This window comes from Humulus lupulus, chromosome 2, assembly GCF_963169125.1.
Source record: "Humulus lupulus chromosome 2, drHumLupu1.1, whole genome shotgun sequence".
NCBI classification, from domain to species: domain Eukaryota; kingdom Viridiplantae; phylum Streptophyta; class Magnoliopsida; order Rosales; family Cannabaceae; genus Humulus; species Humulus lupulus.
Window position 1 is genome coordinate 149,899,745 of NC_084794.1, and position 21,049 is coordinate 149,920,793.

General features: G+C 39.9%; 1 protein-coding gene across 1 annotated transcript in view; it reads left to right on the forward strand.

Annotated features, from left to right (window-relative positions):
- LOC133814839 (uncharacterized) overlaps window positions 1-19,584 on the forward strand; it is a 45,349-nt gene extending 25,765 nt beyond the window's left edge. Inside the window, exons 2-3 of the mRNA XM_062247749.1 lie at window positions 18,601-18,660; window positions 18,934-19,584. Of these exons, the coding sequence (XP_062103733.1) occupies window positions 18,601-18,660; window positions 18,934-19,584 (711 nt within the window). The remainder of the gene's footprint in view (window positions 1-18,600; window positions 18,661-18,933) is intronic.
- Window positions 19,585-21,049: the final 1,465 nt, after the last annotated feature.

Genomic DNA, 21,049 nt, shown 5'->3' on the forward strand with positions numbered 1-21,049 from the left:
GATACAAATTTGTAACACCAAATATGTTACATATTTGGATATATCACATATATCTAAATATTGTAACTCTCTATTATATGTTACAATGTGTGACACTCTTTGTCATATTTATTTAATCTAAAACATTATATTATAATATAATATTACATTATAATATAAAAAAATATAGCATTCCCCCACTAGATTAAATAGTTATCATATTGTACCACTTATTTGATCAATCATTATATTTAAAAATATAACAATATCCCCCACTTGATTAAATAAGAACTCTCTCTTATAGGAGTCATTGCATTAGTGCATACAGTAAAGTATGTTTAAACTTGAACTTTACTATAGTGTAATTATCACAAAATTTTTCGAAAATTTGGTTGGACTAGGCATTGAACCATCTTTTCATGGTAACAAATCGGTGATAACACACACACCTTTGCGATGTTCACTTGAGACCTCTATGTCTCGCTTTGCACCGTTAATAGCCATGTGCACTTTCCATTCATGGACGTTCTTGAGAATACTCCCAATTCTGATGAGAGGCGGCACCACCTCTAGGTCCATATAGGTACATTTCTTACAATATTTTGTTACTAAAAATACTTGTCTTCACAAGACTGAATTCTATTAAAAAAGCTTTCGGTTTTAACCCTCAACTTTGATAACACACAAGTACTCAATATCTTAGATGTGACTTGTTTTGAGTACAACTAATATTCACTTGATTGACTTGTTGTTACCTATTGAACCTAACACTAGTTGAATAACTAGTGTTAAGATAGGTTACCATCAATCGTGAATATCTTTAGGGAGTTTAAGTCCCATCCCTCGAGATGATGTAGCCACTAAATCCCTCGTTAGTGTCTTAGTGAAAGGATCCGCCAGATTTTCACTTGTTCTCACATAGGATATTGAGATGACTCCTCTTTGAATCAATTCTCTTACATATCCATGTCTTAGACTAATATGTCTAGACTTCCCATTATACACTCCACTATATGCTCTAGCCAATGTCGTTTGGCTATCACAATGTATCGATATAGTAGATACATTCTCTTTGATTAGGGGAATCTATATCAACAGATCCTTTAACCATTCGATCTCTTTGCCGGTAGCAGCTAGAGCTATAAATTCTGTCTCCATAGTGGAATGAGATATACAGTTTTGTTTCTTGGAACCCCAAGAAATTGCACATCCACCAAGTGTAAATACCCAACCAGTTGTGCACAAGTTGTCCCCAAGATTGGATATCCAACTTGCATCTGTATATCCTTCTAAAATTGAAGGAAATTTTGAGTAGTGAAGGCTTAGTCCTTTGGTTTTCTTGAGATAACCTAGGACTCTTCCAATTGCCTTCCAATGATCCATACTTGGATTACTTGTAAACCTACTAAGTTTACTTACTGAAAATGCTATGTCAGGTCTTGTACATTGGGCAACATACATTAGACTGCCTATAGCACTAGTGTACTCCAATTGAGCAACCGTTGTTCCTTCATTCTTCTCTAGTTTTACACTATGATCGAATGGAGTATTGACATCTTTAACCTTGAGATGGTTAAATGTGTTCAATACGTTCTCAACATAGTGGGCTTTCCCTAATGCAAAACCCCCCACTATGTTTCTTTACTTTGATACTAAGTATGGTGTCAACTTCTCCAAGATCTTTCATCTTGAAGGTTGATGATAGAAACCTCTTCGTTTCTTCTATCCCTTTCATGCTATTAATTAGAATAAGCATGTGATCCACATATAAGCAAACAATGATCACATATCCCTTACATGTTTTGGAATACAAACACTTGTCTCCATTGTTATGTCTAAAGCCATTAGACATGATGGCTTGATCAAAATTCTCATGCCATTGCTTAGGAGTTTGTTTCAATCCATATAAGGATTTTACTAGTCTACATACTTTATGTTCATATTTTGGTAGGACAAACCCTTCGGGTTGTTCCATATAGACCTCCTCATTGAGGTCACTATTAAGGAATGTTGTTTTGACATCCATTTGATGAACATACCCTCTTTTTGCCTAAACCCTTTAGCTACTAATCTAGGTTTAAAGGTTTGGATAGTGCCATCAGTGTGGTATTTTCTCCTAAATACCCACTCACTTAATTGGCTTAGTACACAGTGTAACAATCTTGGCTAACCAGAGCATTACAATAATGCTTAAAGTTTGAGTTGTTCTCTCAGATTGTCAATCTGTCCGAAGGTAACCAATAATTCAAAATCCCAATCTTATACTCATCGCCCTCTATGCCATTTCCAGAACTTGGGAAAAATAAATAAAGGGTTTCAATCCAACATTATCGACTCTGATGCCCTATGGAGACATACAATCTCCTTTTGCATATATTCATTCTTATAATAACTCACTCACACAAACAAAAGTGTATCAACTTAATATGTCGAGTCACAATGTAACGACCCAAATTCACTAATAAGGCTTAAGGGCCTTGATTAGTGTGCCAGGAGGGCATTAATGGAATAATTGTGATTTAATGTGTAATTATATGTCTGATAATGTTTATATGATAATTGATTATAATATGTGGTAATAGGATATGTGATATATGTGAGAACCTCATTATTATGTGGACAGGTCGTTGAATACTACAGTTTGGCTTTAGTTCAGAGAGAAAGCCAAGAAGGTCGTTGAAACCTCTTAAGGCAGGAGTGTCTGCCTATGTGAAAGAATAAAGAGCTGGTAAATTGCTAAGTTATGAGGAAATAAAGTTCCGGGAAGAAAGAGCTGCATCTCTGCGTGGTAACAGACGAGGATCTGTAAGGTGTTCAGAGAAAGAAGGGAGAGTTCTGACTCTTAATTCAACATTTACTGAAGTTGTACTAAGGGTTACGCCAGCGGGGCCTACAAGCTGATCCCACCTAGCAGAGGTGATGATTTTGAGTATCTCTAGAATCAGGAATAAGACAATGAATTGGTCATTGTAATCTAGGCAGACCCTGAGGCTTCAGCAGGGTTGCGGTGTAAACAAGAAACTATCGAGAGTTTGGCTATTAGACAAAGTCTTGAGGGGCAAGATTGTTACTCTTGTAAGAGTGTTGTCGAAAAGTAAAGTAAAGGCGGTGGGCCTTGGAAATTATGGTCAGAGTTGCGGGTTTACTGACTGATGTGTTTGGATAAATTTCGAGGACAAAATTCTTATGAGGAGGGGATAGTTGTAACGACCCAAAATTACTATTAAGGCTTAAGGGCCTTGATTAGTGTGCCAGGAGGGCAGGTTGGGATTTATGTGTGATTTTATGAGTTAAATGCATGGTTACAATTTAAAGCATGTTATATGACTATTTGTTTATCTGAGATGCTTGACTATGTATATTAGTATGCATGTAGGTCCGGACTGTGTTAGAAGGGCATAATTGTAATTTGGCCATGTTGGGCATAACGGTATTGATATGTGATGATTGTTGAGACCACAGTGGTATGTGGGCGTATCTGTGATTTGTGACTCGAGACGATCTCAGTGAGCAGGCTAGCGGAAAGTCATGACGGGAATTTGTACTCGGCTCGGGGCGAGCCTGGGGTATAAATAGGATCTGTTGAGTTTATTGGCGTTTATTCTTGATACCGAGGAATATTATTTGGTGATTTATCAGGTGTTGAAAGCAACGGGAAAATATTAGAGACACTTGAGGATTAGCGGGAATTGGGTAAAATGACTAAAATGGCCCTACTTGGACAAAAGGATTTAGAATTAATGGGAAGGGCATTTTGGTCATTTGGCTTTTAGAGATTGATTTATGAGGTTTTACACTTAGGGGGATTTTAGAGAGTGTTGGCTGTGGAGAGAAAGAAAAGGGAAAGAAAGAAAAGGGGGAAAACAGAGGGGTTTTCACAAGGGTCGGTTTGTGCATTTTTGCACCATTCCGCTCCATTTTTCTTGGAGCAAAGCTTAGTGGAGAGAAATGGTAGGCTGAGCATCAAGGATCTTGGGTTCGGCTTGAAGATTTGGCAAAGAACACATCAACTTTTGAGGTAAGTTCTTGGAGATTTCTGTTTTAGGGTTTTGATGGTTTGAGCTGTGTTTTGAGCTGAGTTGATGGGAATTTTAGGGAATTTCTGGACAAGCTTTGATGATGAACAAGCTAAGGAGTCCTAGGGTTGAATCAAGGTCGAAATTGCATTAATGGTATGATTTCTAAGACTCTATCTTTGTGGTTTGCATGAATTTCTGGTTTAGGGTTGTTCATGGTAGATTTTGAGATTTGGGATAAATGTTCTTGGGATTTGAGGATTTGGGATGCTTGGGATGAATGGAGAGTGTTCATAAGCTTGATTTTGAGTTTGGTAAAGATTTGGGGAAGTTTGGGTTGAGATTGGTTGGAAGAAATCGCAGAAATGCGATTTTGGGTTTTCTGGGCTGCAACTAGCGCTACAGCGCTAGTCAGTGGGCGCTGTAGCGCTAGTCCCTGTTTCTGGAGGGATGTTCTGCTTGTAGCGCTACAGTGCCCTCTTTAGAGCGCTGTAGCGCTGCACTGTTCACAGAGGTGAATTTTTGGGTTTTTGATGAGGGATTTTGACCTAGGGTTTGGGGCTTGATTCCGCCACTTTGTTTTGGGGATTTAGGACTTCCCGGGGGCTCGGGATTGGTCCCGAGGCTAGGTATTCGAACTTGGGGTTCGGTGTTGACTTTGACCTCTGTTTGTTCCTAGGTGTGCGCTAAGGCTCGGGTGGGATCGTGCTCAAGGAGTCAGGTGATCTAAGCTACTGAATGGACAGGTAAGAAAACTATAACACCCGTAGGATGGGGCATGGGCCCATAGTGTGATTGCGGGGCACGGCCCTATATTGCATGTTGCATGATGAGATGATTGCCGGGCATGTCCCTATATTGCATTACATGTTAGGGTGCAGATTTAAATAAATTGGCATTTGTTTGAATGTTGTTTGATTTATGCTATATATGATTATAATGAAATGAACGGCAAAGGCCGAGTGCGGCGTAGGCCGGGTACGGCAGCGGAGCCAGAAGTAACACTTAGCATATGGGATGCTTATAGTCAGGGCAGGGCCCGGTGGATACATGTGGTATCCTTACGGTGAGGACCGAGACCCTAGGCTTCGGTAAGGCTTCCGGGGCGGCATGGTCGTGTTTGCTTAGTCTAACGGTTGACTTGTTTATCTGTGGATTATCTGTTATGATAAACTGTATAAATTGCATATGTTATGTTCTGCATGAGTTTTCTTGCTAGGCTTTGGCTCACGGGTGCTCCGTGTTGCAGGTAAGGGCAAAGACTGAGTCAACCAACCATGAGTACGGAGAGCGTGAAGCGACGCGTACATGTTTGGCTTGTCCGACTGCTTTGGTTGGGGGTTTATTTGAAAATGGCTGTAATAATCTATGATTTTTATAACTGATCAACTGTAAACTTATTTTAAGAGGTAAATAGTTTTCGAACCTTATTTTGGGATCCCAAATGCTTAATACTAGAAGCTTTATTGAAACAACGCGTTTTTCTAAGATTACAGCCTTAACTTTTAATTAGTCACACTTTTTTTTTCAAAACCTCGGTTGGCGAGTTCATTGCACACTGTTTCGTCTTAAAACTCACTTAGTAACGGCTCTAAGGTAGTAGGGCGTTACATTAAGAGTTGGGAAGTTTTGGGATGGTTTAAGGTAAGGTTTTGATTTGAGCTTTAAAATGGTGAAAAAACTAGGTTCGTAGGGGAGGTCCGCGGCTCTGTTCTAGAGCGGCGCGGCCCTAGCATGCAAAGAAGACAAGGAGGTTCGGCCAAGGGGGCGTGCCGCGGCGCCCAAGGCAAGGGCCGCAGCGCGTGTGTGGTTCAGTGAGGGAATAGGCTCTGTTTTGAGGAAGGGCCGTGGCTAGGCTTTGGGGGCCGCAGCCCTTGGTTTCACACTTGGGATTTGGAGGGTTTTTAGCATGGGAGAGTGGTCTTGGGTGCTCGGGTTTGGTTTCACCACCGTGCTTGGTGGAATTAGGAGTCCCGGGAGTTAGTTTTGTAATTGGGAACCTATATTTGATTATTTATAAAACCCTATGCTTTGGTTGTGGCTAGGTGATAAAAGCTTAGGCTCAGGAACGAATCGTGCTTGAGGGGCGTTGCTCGTAATTCGATAATCGTACAAACTAAAGGTAAGAAAACTGCACCCGGTTGAATATATATGTGATGGGACTAAGGGCTCCCTATTGTAGATGCTTGAAAAGATGGTATTATGCCATGCAAGCCATTTAGTGAACCAACGGCCTAAGGGTGCCAAGGGTCTCACTAGCGCACAGGGTGCGGCTCAGATACTGGTATCCGAGGATAGCTTATTATGCACTGAGCTTGGTTTAAGCGGGCCAGAGTCAGTGGGTTAAACAGAGGGTGCGGCCTAAGTCGTCGGCCCTGAATATTATGTGATACGAACGTTATATGAAATAGAATGTGTCTTGGATTGAATTGTATATGCTGATTATCTATTGTGGAATATCTGATAAGTATACATGCTTACTGAGCTATTTGCCTGTTGTTATTGTTTGAGTTATCTATGATGCTTTCTTGCTGGGCCTTGGCTCACGGGTGCTACGTGGTGCAGGTAAAGGCAAGGGCAAGTTAGATCAGCCCTGACTAGAGAGCTCAGTGAGCGGAATGTACATAGCCAGGTGCTTGGTCACCACGGTTGAGATCTAAGCAAGGACATGGAACCTCAAGACTGTCTGTTTTGGCCTTAGTATGGCTAGTGGTTCCTCATGTATTTTTGGGAGTCTGTAAACTTTCTTTAACTTCGTTTTTGTATGGGATCCCATGTTACTACAGTTTATATATGCTAAATGAGTCTTTTGAGACCAAACCCTTTTTAACCTTAGCTCTTACATGTTTAGCGACACGATTTCAAATTGATGACTTGATTAGCAAGTCTTGCACCTTTATAAGTACACAGTGTAGCGGTCTTGGCTATCTAGGGCGTTACACACAACTTCTCATACCAAATCATTTTACCCGCATTCTAAGGTGATCCATCCATAAGGTCTATAATTATATCCATGCATACTAACTCTGCAATCTGTTACGAATCATACTACTGCATGGACCCTTCCAACTCAAGGCATCAGCCTCAACATTAGTTTTCCTTGAGTAATAATGGATTTCACTGTCAATCCTTGATATGTTCTGACCAATACCTTTATCTCATGTTCAACCCCTAATGGGTGACAAAATGCTTTAACTTTTATGCTAGTGTATGCACTTCTTTCCCCATAAGTGTTGTCACCTCACCCTAACTGCGGCTGTTTGGCAATACTGTCAACTCAAAGTTCCGTGTAAAGCATCTATGTTCTTATTCCTTTAACCACTGTGAAGCATGAGCAATCGCCTTTCTAGTCTAAATACGGGCACACCCTAGCCCCTGACGTGCTACTCTATGAACTCCTCGTTTTTAAACAACAAGGACAGTATCCACCATACCGTTCTTATATATCAGTCCACTACATGCTTATACTAATACCATGGCGTGATGGTCAACCCTTATTTCAACTTTTGAGAATCCGGTATGCAACTATCCATTCAGACAAACTTTAGGTCCTTACATTACTTCAATCAAGGGTATGGTAGTCCTTGAAGATGCTTCAAGTAAAGGTCGATGTGTTTTGCTAGTCCCACAATACTTATAACCTCTAAAACGTTCCTTTGGCCAATTCTTTACTACTTTTATCTTATCTAAATCATGCATGCTCCCATCACTTCTCATAATGTGACCTTGAAAATCACATGGAGAAATCGGAACTCATCCCTTTCAGAACCTTACCTATAATCCCCGCTTCTTCAGCCTCTTTAATATCAACAAAAATGTTACTATTGTTCTGGTTCTAATTGGAAGTAGTCGAAAACATTCTCGGTCGATCAAAATATGACTTGTCCAAATCATCCATGTACTCTCTATTTGTTGGATTTACATGGGCCGCTGGAGCATTGGTCAGCTTAAAATCCTTCACTGAACATCCATCATATCATGTCTGGTGCGAGAGGTAATTCTTGAAATGTCTCTTTCCTTGATCCTTAGTTGGTAATAAACAGATTGAGGGTCAATTCCTAAGAGAAATGTCTTACCTTGCAACCTGACAAATGAATCATCCACCCTTGCAAATGGATACATATTCTTGACAATTACTTTATTCTGTTATCCAAATACGGCACACGTTCTTACAGGCTTATCCTTCTTCTCAACAAATTCTATTGACATATCCCATGGTGAGAAGCTCTGTCTAATCACTTCCCAAGCTAAGTAACTCCTTTGACTGAACCTTTAATTCTTTCCACTCAGTTGGTGCCACTTTGTATGATGCCTCGAACACCGGTTCTATCCCTGCATTAGTCCCATAGCACACTCAATCCTTAGACACGACAACATTCCCAGCAAATCCTTGGGACACCCATCTGAAACCTCACTGGCCAATCTAGTTTCCCTCTTGTCTAATTGATATAACCTTGGTGGTACCCACCACAATAGCTAGGAATCTCATGAAAGGAAACGGGTCATTTCCCTTTAAACTCAGTAGTCATCATCTTTTCTTACAATCCATGGTTGTCCTTTACTTGGAAAACTAAGCTATACTCAAATTCATACCAAAGTCTCCTATAACCAGCTCAATCAACTTCGGTTAACTCTCTTCCAGTAGTACTATGACCCATCTCTTGAAAATTACCAATTTCCCTCGGCATGCACTAAAATCTTAAGCCCCATAGCGTAATAATCACATAGTATGTACAACATATCTATTCCTCTACTAAGAGATACTTAGTACCAGACTCAATCAGCACAATATAAAAGATCAAGAACTAGAAAGCCAACATGTTGCCTCTGAGGGACCAGCCTCAGGCTATGACTGCATCGAGACGGACACTCGAGCTGGAGTCAAACTATCTGCACTCCTTGGTTCTTCCTTCTTTGATCTCGGGCAATCCTTCTAGAAGTACCCAACTATTCCACATAGAAACACATACCTTCGCTCAGCATTCTCCCAGTTGGCGTCTCCTGCACCTGGCGCATACTGGATAACTTCGGCAGACCTTGTTGCCGCCCTGGCAGCCACTCTGAGTACCATGACCCCTCATGTCAATACCAGGAGTAGTAGAACTATTAGGGGTCTTTATTTTCTGGTCACTAGGGCCTCCGCCCTTACTATATCCTACAAATAAGGGTACCATTGTCTAAGCTTCTTCCCTACGATGCTCTCATTACATATCTCATCCCTTGGACCCTTGATAGCAACGGCCCTCCATACCGCCTGAGCGTAGGTAGAAATCTCGTGTGCTGGAGCGATCCTAACGCTCTGGGCTACCCCAGCGTTCAATCCTTGAATGAATCGCTCCTTCTAGGCCACGTCTATTGGTACCAAATCAAAAGCGAATTTGGCCAACCCATCAAATTCATTGGCATGTTCTATCACTATCTTACTACCCTGAACCAAGTTCATAAACTCGTTGGTCTTCGCAATTCGAACTGCATTACAGTAATACCTCTCATTGAACAATTTTCTGAATTCTTCCCAACCCATCATGACAACATCCCGAGTCTGGGATACTACTTCCCACTACGTTCGGGCATCTTCCCGTAACATGTACGTGGCACAAACCACTCTATCATTGCTTACCACTCCTGTATAGTCAAGGATGGAGCTAATCATGCCCATCCATTGTTCAGCTTTAAACAGATCTGGGCCTCCCTCAAAAGCTGGAGGATAATGTTTCCGGAATCTTTCATACAGTAGTTCCCATCTGTTCCCATCCTCAGGTTGAGCTGAAACTGATGCCTCTATTAGCAAAACAAACAAAGCAGCATTCCCTGGCGAAACCCGCTGTCTCAGCCACTTAGTCTCTTCCTCTTGCCTTTTCAATCTTGCTTACATGCCAGTAAACATCTTTTGCCAATTCCAGGGGCAGATGGCAGGTTCTGGCCCCGACTACCATTTGAAGCCTCGATATTAACACTGCCATTGGGAACAAAACTTCCGAATATGTCTGCAGTCAATGACTTAACTTATCAAGCATGATAATCATATCTAGAACTATCCCACGAACAGAACCAAACAACACAACAACCACATACAGTATTCATACCAGAACATAGGTCTATAACATTCATGCATCAATTAATATACCTTACTCCCACAAGATATATATATACAGGTCATGCTCGCTATTCTAGCATGCAGATAAAGCATGTAACGCCCTCCTAATCCAGGGTCGTTACACTGTGTACTTAAAATTGTGTCAGACCTGCTAATCAGTTCATTTGGCTTAAAACGTGTAACTAAGGTTAGTGACAAGGGTTAGTGTTAAAAATTTTGGTCAAAGAATCATTGAATTTTATTCTAAAAGGTTTATATAACATGGGATCCCAAAATATTACACAAAACTGTTAAAAAGGACAAACACATAACAAAAGTTACATTAGTCGGCCTAAGCGGCAAAATAGGGCTATAACTCTAGTTCCTCTAAGATAAACCCCAGCTGTGATGGTCGAGCAGCCGCATATGTACACACCGCCACCGAAGCTCTCCAACTGATGGCTGGTCAAGATTTCCCTTTCCCTTACCTGCACCACAAAGCACCTGTGAGCCGAGGCTCTGCAAGAAAATAGAACATGCGACAACAGAAAATATAACTTTAAAATAACCAATAACATTAATTCATACCCAATATCATTTAAGTTCAATCACATGATCATTGGATCAATCTGGGGCCGTCACCCTATTCAGTTGGCTTTTAAGCCAACTCTCGGGCCTATGCCCTAGCTACGTGGCCATAGAGTCACCTAGGGCCTTGCCCTTAGTTCAGTCTCACTAGCCATAGAGCTAGCCAAACCCCTGTGGTTCACCTTCGACCTTAGAGTCGATCAACATAATAGTACGTTGCTGGTTTAGGCCAATGCCTTTCGACCAGCGCACAGTGTGCTATTGCCATCCTTGACTCATAAGTCAAGCCCTGATCTAGGATTACATACCTTGCTTATAAGGAACAGATGTGGATAAGCACATTCCGAAAATTAAGCACTTATTCATGCTAATCATTTAATGCCATTGGGTAATCATTTCCATAATATTAAACATATTCACATAACGGAGCCACATGCTCTAATCATAGAATTCATACAATGAATATAAGCACTTATGCATTCATCATCAAGCATTTAAAACAATAGCCCAACATAACCAAACCAAGGGCCCAAGCCCTAACCATAATCAACTATAATAGACGGGCCAAGCCCTAATCATAATAACATATAATGAACGGGTCGAGCCTTATTCACACACAACACGTTCTGGGTGCAGTTTTCTTACCTTAGGTCTAAGCAAGTGTAAATAAGAACGACCCTTGAGCACGATCCTGGTTCCGAGCCCTTAGCGATACCCTAAGTCACAACCATAAAATAGGATTCTATCAATATCGAGAGATCAAAGGCTTCCGGACCAAGTCCTAGCCTCCGGGGCCTCGGGTTCCACCAAACCAAATAATGTAAACAATCCTGTGCCCTAAGGAAAAAGTTCTATTTTGGAAACAAAATCCCAAGGCAAAATTTCCCAAGCGGGCCGCAACTTGCCCCCCTGCGGTCATGGCGGGCCCTCCTGTCCAGCCTTATCTTCCTTTCTATCTAGAGGCACGGGCTGCGACTTGGCCTATCAAGTTGCGGTGCGCCCCCCAAGCAGAGGCCTCTCAAGGCACCTGGTTCAAGCCGAGTCACGACTTATCAAGAACAAAGTCGGGACTTGGCCCCTCGAACCCAGAAAATCCTCCCTTTTCAGCAGCCAAATCCAATTCTAACCATACCAAAATCACCCTAATATCATAATTCAATCATCCCAACAATACTAACATGTTCCCAGCAACAATACTCAACAAAACTTAGTCTTAAAACTCATCAAAACCACACCTTCAATCTTTGAACTTCAAAGGCTCAAGAACACTTAAAAACCAGCCAAGAAACACAGAATTTAACTGCCCAAAACAATAATTCAAGGCTTTCCTCCACTGAAGATTAAATCCCCATGTTGCTACTGAGTTAATCCCCAAGATTTAGACTTTAATTCTGAGATTCCTAGCCAAAATCTCCCTTAGATCATCAATGGTTTGTCTTTGAAAAGTCTAGAGTGCTCCAAAAGTGAAAGAGAAGGAAAAGAGTTGGTTTTGAGAAAGCTCTATGTGTTTCCTACCTCTTGTCTTATTTAACTTGACTAACTTAAGCTTATCCCAAGGCTCGGGGTACCAAAAACGTCCCCGAGGGCAAAATAGTAAATTTCCCCAATATTCCCTCCTAAACACTCTAATTCCAAATATATCTCCAAATTTTTATTTTCATAACTCGATAATCAATTAAATATCTAACACCCCCTTGACTCGCCCCAAGTCGGGTATCGGATCCCGTTGTGACTTTCCCAATAACTTGCTCCCTAGGATCGCCTCATGCCGAGTAACCCAAATAAACCCACATAATAATGTGGTCTCTCATATATATCACATATATGCACACAAATACACATTTATTCCCGTAACGGGCCAAATTACAAAATCGCCCTTCTTATAAGAAGCGGGCCCACATGCATATTTAATATCCCTAAATATGTGCATTTAATCATATTATCACATTATCCATGTAATTACAATTAATATAGCAATTAAACACGTAATTCCATATATTGCCATCCCGACCCCCTAATCAAGGCCCTAAGCCTTATTAGGTAATTTTTGGGACGTTACAAAGCACATATGTCCAATTCAGCAATTAAGCACATAATCACGTTATTAAATACCAAACCGTGAGTCGAGTTTATCTTTAGTGGCGAGTGTACATTCCACCCAGTCTTCAAAAATCCTCAACCCTAGACCACTCTGATACCAAGTTGTAACGCCCTGGGTGGCAAAGACCGTTACACTATGTGTTTAAAATGGTGCTTAACACTCTAAGCGAATCATTTGGACATAAATGTGTAATTAAAAACTAAACCACGGTTAGGTATTAAAAGATTTTGGTCAATGAAGTAAACATTTTTCATTAAAAGTGTTTAGTTTACATACGAGATACCAAAAAGAGTTTACAGACTGATAAAAGACAAATTAAATAAAAACTAGCAGTCTTAAGGGGCAAAACAGGGTTCAACACTAGTTCCTCCCAAGAAATTTCGGTCGTGGCGGTCAAGCAGGCTGCATATGTACACACCTCCCCTAAAGCTCTCAAACTCATGGATGGTACAACTTACTCTTGCCCTTACCTACACCATAGAGCACTCGTGAGCCGAGACCCAGCAAGAAAATCGCACAGAGTATAACAATAATACAAATATTCAAAGCAGGAATCGCGTGTTTCACAAATAACAGATGCAATCATTCCAATCACATAACTCATAAGCACATTGTGTGTACGCAGGCACTTAACTCATGGTTCATGCTTGGAAAGTAGGGGCCACAACCCCAAATGAACTTGTCTTTCAGACCAGTGTTCCGAATGCTTTTCCGATAAGCCTCACACTAAATGTGACAGCCAAGCATCAGTCATTTCATACATTCACAAGTAATTCAAGGCTAATAAGCATACCAATTCAAAGCTAATAAGCATACCAATTCAAAGCTAATAAGCATATCAATTCAAGGCTAATAAGCATATCAATTCAAGGCTAATGAGCATACCAACCCATAGCTCTATGTGCATATACCAATTTTCTTACCTTGAGTCCCGACCAGATAGTATATGGCGACCCCGATGACGATCCTTACTCTCAAACCTAACAGTGTAACCTAGTCACAACATAATAACAGGTAATTGTCAAGAACTAATCTAATTAAAAACTTCAAGATTAATTCCTAACCTCTGGGAAATCGAATTCTACTAAACTGGGTAGTAGAATCCTTCCCGATCCTTTAGGTTTGAGTTCCCGTGCTTAAAAACCCTATCTGGCCAAAATCCCCAATTTGAGTCGCAATGCCCCTCACAAGCACCGCAACTCTCTACAAGTCAAAAAGCCAACTCCCTTGTTTCCCTAGACGTGCACCGTGGCATAGCCCACCCGGCGCCGTGATGCCAAGACGATTTAGAGAACTGCTATATCCCCTGAGTTCATGCGGGCCGCGGTGCTCCAAGAACAGCGTCGAGACGTGACCCCGCGAACCTAGATTTTTCTAACTTTTTTCCAACCATTTCCTCCAAAACACAGTCTCAAAGTTGAACCTAAGTCTCAATTGAGTCTATGACTCTCAATAACACAACATAAGTATCATAAACGCCCCAAAAACTAAACCAAATCCTTACCAAAACTCAAAACCCAAGCTAAAGTTTAAAGCTCAACCAAACTTTAATTTCATCAAAACAGAGAGTACGATTTCTTACCTTAGCTATGAATTTCGAACCTAAGCTGCCTTTAAACCAATCCTAGCTCCAAGTTCCTTAGATTTCCAATCCTATTTCCTCCAAAAATTCAAAGAATCCAAGTCTTCAAGAGAGAAAGAGGGAAACGAGCTAGAGAGAGAAACAGAGCTCACTGAGTTTTTGTTTTTTGTTATGTTTCCTTCCTTAGCTTCTACAGAATTCTAGTGGTTAAGTCTTAAACCATGCCCTAGTAAAAGACTAAAATACCCCTATCTACTAAGCCTCTCCTCAAAGCCCCCAAGGGCATTTTAGTAATTTGACACTAATTCCCACTAAACCTTAAATTATACCTAGAATCCTGACATACCCAAATAATCACCAAATAAATTCTCAATCCCCGGGTAAACCCCAGTAATGTACTAAGTTACTAAAATACCCCTAGGCTCACCCCGAACTGAGTATTAATCTTTAATGTGACTTTTCTGCCAAATTTCTCACTAGGATCGCCTAGGACCACACATCTCAAACATATCCACATAATAATGCGATCTCACTCATAAATCATGTATAATACAAATATACCATCAATGGGTCCAAAATTACCAAATTGCCTTTTTTAACAGAATCGAGCCTATAAGCACATTTAATACATTTAAACATGCATTAATAGCCATATCATAATATAACTCATAGAATTCACATATATAATCAAAATGAACTCGTACTAACACATAACATCCAATGATGCCCTCTTGGCATAGTAATCAAGGTGCTAAACCTTATTAGAAATTTTGGGATGTTACATTAGTTGTCAAGGAATTAATTTTCTCGGGCTAAGTTGTAATTGTGTGATAATTATGTGTACTTAATTAATTAAATAAACTAATACGTTTTATTTAAAAACTATATATTAGTTGTAATTAATAATAAGAGAGAAAAATATTAATTTATTATATGATAATAAATTATTTAAATTTTGAATTAACTGATATTTATGCATTTGTGATATATTATATTGTTTTGATGCATAAATATATTGTCTTGTTAATTGAATAAATAAATGAGATAAAATTGAGGAGGCACATGTGTGCCATACGCCTAGGCAGTATGCTTGCACAACAATTGATGTGTGACACATGTCACAATCCAGGTTGTTTATTTCAAATTTTAATTGTTAAGGATTTGAATTATTAAAAAACAAAAAAAATTTAAAAAGTGTCAAAAAATGGTATTTTTGAATTTTTTTTGCCAAGGCCCATTTACGACCCAAAGCCCATTTTTGGACCAATCCCACCCGAAACCCGACCAAACCCGACCCGACCAAACACGAAACCTGAAATCTGAAATCACCCAAAAACTCGAAAATTTTGGACCGGATTCGATACCACTTTCCTCCACCCGAAACCCACAAAACCTGAATCCGATGCACCCGAAACCCGAAAACCCGACCCGTGTGCAACCCTAATTAAACATGCTATTTTATTTGTCATCACAATCGAATTGCAAGTTCTATAAAGGTAGAGGTGGTCAGGTAGTGGCATCTGATACACTACAGTATTACGATGTGATTTCCAAGGATGCGGTCATACTTTTATGATGTCAGCTTTTCTTGTGGGAAATGATGCAATTCGCTCATATATGGTTATTTTCTGCCTATGCCATTTGTCATTTCCTTTTAGTGAGCTCTTACTCAATATGTAACGCTCTGGATAGCCAAGACCGCTACACTGTGTGTTTATAAAAGTGCTAGACTTGCTAAACAAGTCATTTAATTTTAAAAAACGTGTTACTGAAACTATATTGGAACTAGGGTTAAAAGATTTTGGTCTTAAAAGTCGTGTTTCTTATAGATAACATTTTCCGTTTACACGGGATCCCAAAAACAATAGAATTAAAACCATTTACAAAGGATTCGAGAATTAAATTCGATATTAGCCATATTAAGGAAAAATAGACAGTTAGGCAATCTCTGTCCTAATCCACTCCTCTGCCATGGCGACCGAACAGCTGACTATGTACATTCAGCCCCGCAGCTCTACATCTCAGGACTGGTCTAACTTGCCTTTGCCTTTACCTGCACCACGTAGCACCTGTGAGCTAAGGCCCAGCAAGAAAACATAATAACAGAGCATAAGCAATCAACAGGCAATCCAATATTTCATAAACATGTTCTCAACCATATAAATATTCAGAATAACCAAGTATTCAGCATACTAAACATATCAACTCATATCATACACCATATCACAAATAATAACTAAGGCCCTCCGTTATCCCACTGACTCAGGCCCGCTTAAGCCGAGCTCAGTGAATATAAAGTTGTCCTTGGCTACCAGTGGCCAAGCCGCGCCCTGTGCACAAATATTGTGTACGACACCCTTAGGCCGCTATCACATGTACCATGGCACAATACCATCATTGACATTATACAGATATTGGGAGCTCTTGGTCCCATCACAAACATATAACCGGGTGCAGTTTTCTTACCTTTGGATTTGCTAGCTTTGTTCGCTGTGATCCTTGAGAACGATCCCCCTTTGAGCCCTAACGCTCACCTAATCACAACCATAGATCAAAATCATCACCAAACCTCAAGTCCGAACCCTAGCCTCGGGACCAATCCTGAGCCCTCGGGAAGCTCCAAATCCACCAAGCGGGGTGGTGGAATCAAACCCCGACCCCCAGGCAAATACCCTTGAAAATAACTCAAAAACCCCTTTCTGGAGATAGGGTAGCACTACAACACTCTAAGGAGGCGCTACAGCGCTACAAGCAGAACCATAACACCCTCAGCATGCATGGCCTAGCGCTACAACGCCCAAAGGCTAGCGCTGTAATGCTAGTCATAAACAAGAAACACTGCATTTTCCCTTCCTGCAATTTCCCCGAGCCAACCCTTACCAAAACTCTTCCAATCCTCAACCAAACTTAAAAACAAGCTTATTAACATATTCCACTCATCCCAAGCATCACAATCATACAAAACCTAGCCACATGCACCCCTAATCCCAAAATTCACCATAATTGCTCCTAGACTTCAGAAACTCAACAAAACAATCAAAACTTCAAAGTTTAAAGCTTAAAGCTTAGAATTTTATACCTTTGATGGAGATTCGACTTTAAGCTAGCCTCTAGACCTCCTTAACTTGCTCTTCCTCAATCCTTGGCTTGAATTCCCCTAAAGTTCCCATCATTTCAGCTTAGACACCATAGTTCAAGCAATCCAAACCAGAAACTGAAAACTCCAAAGTCTTACCTTAAGTGATAGTGTGTTCTTGCTAAGCCCTTTCCAATCCTTCAAGCCTAGCTCAGAATTCTTGTTGCTCAGCCTACCCTAACTCCCCTCTGAGCTTTGCTCGAAGACAACACAAGAAAATGATGAAGGAAAGCATAAACCGACCCTTGGAGATATGCCCTGCTTTCTTCCCTTTCTTTTTCTTTCTTTTCCCTTCTTTTCTCAGACTTCCACCTTATTCTACAACTTCCACTAAACATAAAGCCTTAGCAATACCTATCTCTTAAAAGATAAATGACCATAATGCCCTCCCCTTTAATCCTAAGTCTTTTAATCCACTTAGGAGCATTTTGGTCATTTTACCCAATTCTTGCTAATTCCTCAAGTGTCTCTAATATTTTCCGCTTACTTCCCGATACCTAATTAATCACCAGTTATACTCCTCGATGTCAGAATATACCCCAATATATTCTCGAAATTCCCATTTATACCCCCAGGCTCGCCCCGAGCCGGGTATAAATCCCCGCTGTGGCTTTTTCGCTGATCTGCTCACTAGGATCATCTCGAATCACAGATCACAGATATATCCACATAATAATGTGGTCTCAACAATTATCGCATATATATATATACATTTATGCCCACAACGGGCCGAAATTACGATTATGCCCTTCTAACCTATTCAGGGCCTACATGCATACTTATACACATAGTCATGCATCTAAAATATTCAAATAGCCATATAACATGCTTTAAATCATTAAATCACATATATTCCAGTTATGCCCTCCCGGCACACTAATCAAGGCCCTTAAGCCTTATTAGTAAATTTGGGTCGTTACACAATATTACCTAGAGGCTTATTGTAGAAAGCCTATTTTCTTTTGAGTTGTTTTGACACTATCACAATTTGTTATAACAACTTTAAATTCTTTAAATTTGATTGTATTAAATATTCAATTAGTTAGTATATATTATAACAGTCTTAGTTAGTTTTTAGTTAGTTGTTTTTTTTGTTTTTTTTTCTTTGACTTTTTGTTACAGCTCATGACAGTTGTATACACAGTTGTGCTCCATTATAAAAATGTCTTCTCAAAAGGCATTGTACTCTGTATTCTAAAATATATAATCAATAAAGATGAAAACATTTTTTTCTTGGTTTAGCAAAAGTAACATGGTATCAGAGAAAACCCTAACTGACCATTGATGACCATGGCAAGACCATGAACAAGAACCTCAGCTCCAAACGCAGAAGCTCCAGTTTCGGAAATACCAAACATACCAGCAACAAACGTTGAAACTCCCCCACCTCGAAGCTCAATTGTCAATGGTCAAAACCCTTCCTCTTCAAATCATTTTGTTGCTCTACAAACATAGGAACGCCTTGTTCATGAGGATATCACCAGTCCCTACTTCCTCAGCAATATTGACCATCCAAGGCTCGTCCTAACTTCTCCTCCCCTGACCGGCAAGAATTTTCAAGCATGGAGATGCGACTTCAAGATTTCCATTGGAGCCAAAAACAAAACAACCTTCCTCACTGGAGCTCTTCCTCAGCTAGGACCAGACGATCCTCTGCTCAATTCTTGGCTCCGCTGCAACCAAATAGTAATGTCATGGATTCTCCACTCTGTTTCTGAAGAAATCAAAAGCAACACCATGTATCTAGACTCAGCTACTGCAATGTGGAGTGAACTCAATCATATATTTGATCAAGGAAATGGACCAAGAATATTCGGAATGAATGAAACTCTCATCACCCTTCACCAAGGCCATGACTCTGTAAGTGCTTATTTCACAAAACTGAAGGTCATTTGGGATGAAATTGTTGAACTCCACCCCCGTACACCCTGTACCTGTGCAGCTTTGGCTGATTCTCTTACTTTTCACAATCAATATCAAGTTTTACAATTTCTAACTAGTCTAAATGAGTATTTCCATGCTGTTCGAGCGCAAATATTGCTCATTGATCCCTTCCCATGCTTGCCCATATTATTCTCTATGGTTGCTCAAGAAGAAAGACAATGAAAACTTGGTCCTTCCTACAACACTACTCCAATGGCTGCTTCAAATTTAGCACCAAATTTCAACCACAACCAAAGTTCAAGAAACAAGAAGATTCGACCCACTAGCTCCCACTGTCACAAGCCAAGCCATCTCAAGGACAAATGTTATTTTCTACATGGGTTTCCTCCTGGATATGGTACTCGGAAGCCCACTATTGAAACTCCTAGCCAACATGTTTGGAAGAAACACCTCAAAAAACTAGTTGCTGCCACTTCTCAGTAACTCCAAGACTCTGCAAAATCGACTACATCTTCGATCACACCACATTGCCAACAACTCATCTCACTATTGAGCCAACAATTCCACAAAGATGTTCCATCTTCATCTTCTGAGCAACCTATCACAACAAACTTTACTGGTAAAATCTTACCTTTCTCTTCTAATCAATGGATTATAGACAATGGAGCAACACACCATGTATGTTGTGATATTAAATGTTTCTCTTCCTTTCATGATCATATTCCTGCCAAACATGTGTTTTTACCAAATGGAAAAACTGTTCAAATTGAACAAATAGGAACTGTTACAATCAACTCTACATTAACCTAATACAATGTTCTTTTTGTGCCATAATTCCAATTTAATCTTCTATCTGTGAGCTCTTCTCTTAGAGATTCTTCCCATAGCATTACATTCACTGAAAATACATGTTTCCTACAAGAACATTCAATTACTTCGAAGATTGGGATTGCTAAAAGTTTTGGTAGTCTATACTATCTCAGCCAAGACTTTTTCCTCCTTCAAGATCTTCTATTACACATGCTTCTTGTAATGTTCATTGTAACAAAAACCAATGGCATACATGCCTTGGTCATTCCTCTTTTTTTATTACCAATAAAATCAATAAAATATTGCATTCTTCCCATGATATTTTTGCTCCTTTTCATTATTCAATCTGTCATTTAGCTAAGCAAAAAAAGTTGCCTTTTATTTCAAACAATAAGTTTGCATCTGCTGTGTTTGACCTAATACACGTGGATATTTGGGGTCCATATCAAACCTTGAGCATTGAAGGATACCGATATTTTCTCACAATAGTTTATGACAAGTCTAGATATACTTGGATATATATGTTAAAACTCAAATCTGATGCTTCTATTGTCATTCAAAAAAAATTCACTCTCATCTACACTCAATACAAAGCATGCATAAAATCAGTTCGAACTAACAATGCAAAAGAGCTTAATCTTGCTACTTTTTATGCAACCAAAGGTGTCATTCACTATCATTCTTGTGTGGATAGACCACAACAAAACTTTGTGGTTGAATGAAAACACCAACATATTCTTAATGTTGCTAGAGCTCTAGCTTTTCAATCACATTTACCATTGTGTTATTGGAGTTATATAACACAAACTACAGTCTACTTAATTAATAGAACTCCCTCTATTCTATTACATGAAAAAACACCTTTTGAAATTTTGTA